The sequence below is a fragment of the Esox lucius genome, chromosome 13 (assembly GCF_011004845.1).
Source record: "Esox lucius isolate fEsoLuc1 chromosome 13, fEsoLuc1.pri, whole genome shotgun sequence".
Classification (NCBI taxonomy): Eukaryota; Metazoa; Chordata; class Actinopteri; order Esociformes; family Esocidae; genus Esox; species Esox lucius.
The window spans coordinates 31,956,956-31,962,955 of record NC_047581.1 but is presented as its reverse complement, the minus strand read 5'-3'; the positions used below and the strand labels follow the sequence as shown (position 1 = coordinate 31,962,955).

The 6,000-nt window shown below is 42.6% G+C and overlaps 1 protein-coding gene and 1 long non-coding RNA gene across 4 annotated transcripts in view; one reads left to right on the top strand and one right to left on the bottom strand.

Annotated features, from left to right (window-relative positions):
- Positions 1-1,014: 1,014 nt before the first annotated feature.
- LOC109616535 lies at positions 1,015-5,992 on the bottom strand. The gene is made up of 3 exons (XR_002197707.2): positions 5,913-5,992; positions 1,352-1,489; positions 1,015-1,073 (listed from the first exon to the last, which is right to left on the bottom strand). It is a non-coding gene; the product is annotated as an uncharacterized LOC109616535 (long non-coding RNA).
- Positions 4,947-6,000, top strand: part of si:ch73-72b7.1 (netrin receptor UNC5C) — a 186,331-nt gene continuing 185,277 nt past the window's right edge. For 2 of the 3 annotated variants that reach the window (XR_004576717.1, XM_020052897.3), the window contains exon 1: positions 4,947-5,975. Coding sequence is in view for 2 of the 3 variants with exons in the window: in XM_020052897.3 (XP_019908456.1) it covers positions 5,858-5,975 (118 nt within the window). In the remaining variant the exon portion in view is untranslated. The remainder of the gene's footprint in view (positions 5,976-6,000) is intronic. The other variant, XM_010877010.4, reaches the window with a different exon arrangement.

Below are 6,000 nucleotides of genomic sequence, written 5' to 3'. Positions count from 1 at the left end.
GCTCACCATTTAGTGTATTATACATAAATGTGTTTCGACTTCATTTAATTTAGTGTTTTCTGTTGCTATTTATGGTCCAACAGTGGCAACCACTTTACACCAAGTACAATTCTAAGTATGCCCTTAGAGAATAAAGGTTCATTTAAAACTGTCTGGGATGGGAAGTCATTGCTAGTCAAGCTGAATGTGCCCGGGTTCCTTTACCTGACCATGAGACAGAAAACACTATTTTATGGGAATACGCAGAAAGGAATCAATTTGCTAAATGTGGACTCTGCAGCCAAGGTCAGGTTCTGGAACAAAACGGCACTTAATGCTAAGACGGCATAAAATGTGACAGAATAAATACTTCAGTGGTCAACATAGTCACCTTGAGGCTATATGATGCCTTCCAGTGAACGGGAGATCCAATCAAAGACAGTCTGATAAAGGCTTTGAGCCAATCCCTGGATAGTTCGCTGGTCACATGACCCAATGAGTTGATTGCGGACTTTAGGGTTACGTTGCTTTCCCCAAGTTAGCGAGAATTGTGTAGTGCTTGATCTCAGAAATGACGTAAGAATCGAATGTTTGGAACAAAATAAGTATGAATGGTCGGATGTAAGGTAAGCCTTCCCTCCCCCGATTTTATACAACCAGCTGACTTCTCTGCAGACGTTATTAAGTTAATCTCAATAGGGAACATTAACAAATTGCTATTGTGCAGACACACACAATAGTCTTTTTTTGGGGCGGGGGTGGGGGGTTAAGTCAAACCTAATGCATTCTCTAAAAAAAAAACACGGGCACCGTGAAAACAGCAACCGACGATTTTCAATTTAATTTGCTACTCCATGTTTTCCCCACTAAATCCGCTGTTCGAAACAATTCAATTTGATGACGCAGACACACTTCTCCTGGTGTCCTACTACTTTAATGTGGCTTTTGTCTGTCTGACCACTTTAATGTGGCTTTTGTCTGTCTGACAGACAGAAGGCTCCGTCCCATCGCCGGGACAACACACCACAGAGGTCCTCCCACCCATCGGATGGATGAGATTGCCGCCACGGCTCAGCATCTCCTACCTCCCCACGCTAAAATGAAACATGATGTGAAAGGGCTTTGTTATTTCTGTCCCATTTTTCAATAGCATAAACGCATCAGGTGTATCCCCCCCCACCCCCCCCACCTTGCTGTAATCCTGTTTAATCCTGATATTAGATTAGAAGTTATGGATGTGATTATTCCCCCCGAGCCTATTCACTGATTAAATGTCAAGCGTCCCATTATGTAACTACTTAAAGAGATTAACCGTCACCCCACAGCCAACTTTTGCATAACAACAAATTGTGGCAGGCGCCTGCACCTTTACCTGAGCCTTTGCCCTGTTGGAGCAGTGCTGTTTCCTGCCTCCAGGAGGACACGCCGTGTGGGAGCCTTGAGGTCCAGCCTCTGGTCACCAGTACGCCGATGGCCCACTTGGTTGCGGCAGAATATGGAACGCCTTTATCTACAAAATCAAATACATTAACACACTCAACAGAATGTACTTGATGTAAAGGCGCCGCTAGTGGCAGATAACATGTAGTCAACATATGCTACAATATGCTAACTTGTGAGCGTGTGGACAGGAAGGACTTTGAGCTATAAGACTGTGTCTTGTTCATTCATTTACAGCTTTACACTTGCGTCCAGATAATCTGCCTGTGTGTTGGAGTGGTCAGAGCACGCTGCCACTCCTGTAACGTCCGTGATTACTAGCTCGCCGACGAAACGAAGGTAAGGGATGATCGTCGTCCTGTACTAAAGTGATGTGACATCCGTTTCATCCTAAACGATCTGTAAGAGGTGCACAAAGATGCTGGAGAGACTGAACCAGTGGGATGAAGCCTCCATGGAGCTGCTAGACCAGAGACCAGTCTACCACCGGCCTGTCAAACCAACGTTGTCCCTGGGAGCCGCATTGAAAGTACCTCGCCATCAAAATATTCAACCGTCCGTACTTTTGAGGGAAAGTTCAAGCTCCCTGTCTGTCTGGCTATTGGTTATAAGGGGTTATTACCAAACTGGAGAGTAAACCAATGTCACGATTGTCTGCCTTTTTTCATTTACACAGTTTCAATTTGTTTTTCTATTTAAAATATGTATAAATGCAAATAAACACTGTGGTCTAGTGTCTAGATGCAGCAAATCGTTAGAAGTGGATCAAGCAGCTTGAAATGTGTCCATTCTGCCAAACGTGACCATTATGGAGACATTACACACACATGATCATCCATCTGAAATCTCCTTCCGGTTGTGAAGTCCTCCCATGTGAACCAGTCAATGGTTTACAATCCATAATGAGTGGCAACCAATTAGAAGCTATTGAAACAGAAAGAGCAGGGCAGCCCCCAACCCAAAACAACCTGCTGCATCACCTGAACCTCATTTTGATTGATTGTTGTGAGACACTGTGAGGTCACCTCTAGACAAGGCTGCATCACCTTTGAGAACCGTGTGTTGTTTTTGAGGATCTTAGCGATTTCAATTGGGTTTTCAGGTAACTGGAGTGCTCTTTTAAGAAATGAAAGTTTTGTCAAACAAATTTGTCTAATTTTCCGTTGGATGAATTTGCTTCATTCTGTTTAGCTGAATACACCACAACTGAGAGAAAAAATACATTGTATGTAATAGCAGATACAGTATAATCAAAGATAGCTTGGTGTTGGTGTAGGAATTGTAGCACCTACCAGTCTGGATTCATGGTCTTGGGCCAGATAACCATGACTGTGTGTGTGTGTTTGTTTGAGTGTGTCTCCGATGTTTTTCATTGATCGGCCAGATTTATACAAGAAAGCATTTGGATGGAGAATTGGCAAATTCAAATTGAGTAAATACTGGCATACGAGTGAACATGAATACACACAATTTAGCTAAACCTTTTAACATCATTTTGATTTGATCAAATTGATTTAAGATGTAGTATAACGTTAACTAGCTAGTTAATATTAAAGGATCCCACCGAATTTTAGCCAGCTAATGTTAGGATCTCAAGCTGTTCTTGACAAAATTTGCTAGTTAATGACAACATTGCCACCTGTCAAAGTACAGCTGTTTTCTGCTACATATTCGCCATTCAGTCTGAACAGTAATAAGCTCCCTTTTAAATATATTAGCCCCTCGTTCAACTTCTGGCATTCAATATGGCTGCTTTCTCTATAGAATGTTAGTGACTATGGCAACGACGTGGAAAATAATGTCAGTCATTAAGTTGTTACAGAATTCCATGTAACATTGGCATAAAGATTGTTTGAAAGAGAAGATAACGATGGTTTAAAAGAGAAAGAGGGACAGGGCATGAGAGAATAAATAGAGAAAATATGGAGCGCATATCATTATTTGGCTATTGTTTCTTAGGCTCAATCACATGTCCATTTAAAGTAATTACAAGAAAGTAGGGCTGATGTTTTCTATGAATGTTATTGCAATCCATACACAATAAAGTGGAGGAATAAAAAGCTTTTATAGGTCCCTGAAGGGAATATTTTGTGGGGCACTCCGACATAAGGAACAGCTGATAACAAACAATATGGCCACATATTTTACAACTGCAAATCCAATGAACCGAATGCTCAGTGACTTAATGCAGGACTCCGAACCTGTGAGGAGAGCGATGTGGCCTAACGGTTAGAGGATGTGATCAGTAACGGATAGGTTACAAAGCCCAGTCAACGACAGCCCACTCCATCCCGATAGGAAAAGATCAGGTGGTCTGAAATTACCACATAGTGTGGAAATATAAATAGCAAATTAAACAGGAAATCACATTTTTGACTGAACTGGGCCCTTTAAAACGGGGTGTCTGTCCAAGGCTGGACACAGGCAGGATCATCCTTCTCCATCGAGCGTTATTCCTCTTAGCAAACAATCGATAGATGAAACAGCGTTTGAGTGTTCAGAGATTAACTGCTGATTGTTCTTCCGACTGGTGTGAAAGTCTCCTCAGATCTGTATGGATAACCAGGTGTAAAAAACAGGGGCAGGCCTATTTGGCGAGGTCTAATCAGCAAGTTAAGGCCCACAGCGTTGCTGAGCATTAGTCCAAGCACAGTTTTCTGTGCAACGGCATAACAAGGTGTAATTTGACACTGCTTGTACATACTTTGCTAAATAGAATGTATGTGCTCTCTCTTCTTTCAGGTGAGTAATTAAATGTTTTCATCTAGGCCGGTTGATTTATGAACATCATTGTCTGTATTATCACTGTAGGTTAGGCCTTAGCTTATCCTGAATATTCAGGAGAATTAATGTCACCTCTGTGAAAGTCAGTTTGGAAGGTTTGTGGGGGAGCCGCTAGTATTTTATGGCTGGCATATGACCCACTAGTACTTTTCCAACCATGTCCGGTGGCCAGTTGCCTGACAGAACTGTCTGGGACCAAGTCTGTTAAATCGGTTTAAGACCTTCAGGTCGAGAGTTAGGACAAGAGGAAGGAAGCCCTTCTATCCGCGATTCTATGCAGAGTTCGTCACCTGTGTGGGCTACATATCTATTTGCAATGTAGGCCTAGTTTAGTTTAATCTAGCTTTTTTACATCGATAATGTCATCTTTATATAACCAGGTAAGCCGATTGAGAACCAATTCCTGTTTGCAATGACGACCTAGCCGAAGGCATAAAATCTGAAAGAAAACAGTCAGTTAGACATTAATAAAATGAAAAACGTTATGTACAATGGAATAGACAATACATTCCCCCAATAAACGACAGCATATTATTTGATAGGCTACAGATGAATTAAGTGCATAGGTGCTCACTTTAGAAATTGATATTATGTACAAATGCGCTTAACAGATTGAGGGATCAAGTAGCAGGTTGGACTATTTGAATTAAAGGGAGCAAGGAGTGATGAACGGGTTATGTTTCAGAGTGTTTTGCTGTTCCTTCCACTTACTGGAATCAGAGAACTGGGAGGAATGATTTCCAGTGGAAGGACCTACCTGGGCGCAGCTTTCTGTTGGGTAGGCAGAACTTGAGGAGCGAGCTGACGTAAACGGTGCATAAGAGGAACTTCTTTTAAATGTGTGGATCCTTTTCACCTCCTTTACCACCAGGCTATATTGCCTATCTACAACACTCGACGTCACCAGAGAAGACTGCACCATCCTAAGACCTCAGTTGCATGTGGGAGTTCTTTCTCTGGAATAGCCTACTAGTTATTTATGGCACCTTGAATGGTACCTGGGAATTGTTTATTTTTTATTATGTAAGGTTGATCAAGCCAGGAGGAACCGATTATTCAAACACGTGAGAAGACACTTAATATACCATTCCAGATACTTATCCGAGTCTTTAAAATGGCCGTAAGGGGGCAGACATAGGTAGGAGCTGGATTAGCCAAAGAAACCGTTCCGGCAGGGATTCTACACCGTATCCAGAGCGAGCATAGAATGCATGCGAGTTGATGTTGGATGGTGAACTAGGAGAATACAGCCGTGGACGCAGCACTGCTACCGAATGCGTTGTCTTAACATGAATTGTAAATTGGGATGCTCACCCATGTAGCTTGTTTTAATAACAAACGTGTAGACGGAATTTACTTTTTTTCCTTAGGTTTTCTCTCTCTATTCTAAGAGGAGGGTGGCTGTTTGATAGCTAGAGGGCGGTGGCATTCGCTCTGCGTGCACGGAACTGCGCGAGTCAGTGCTTTGACTCAAGTCCTGGGACCCCTGAACCCGTTGGTTTTCCCCCCAAATTCCTCCTCTTCCTACATTTTGCGCCGAACTGCTCGTCTTAGACTAACGGACAACAACCACGTCGACAGCATCTGGACCATAACTGGTATTTCACTAAGAGTGGCGTTTCGTCGGCAAGGAGTTTGTTTTACTCGACATATAATGGGGAAAAGTGGACTGTCTGCTAAAACTGGAATAGGACTCGCAGGTTACTTACTGCGAATGTTCACTACACCTGGACTCTTTCTTCTGATCCTCGTAAACATTGGATTCGCACAAGGTAAGATTACACGTTACCTGCCTTT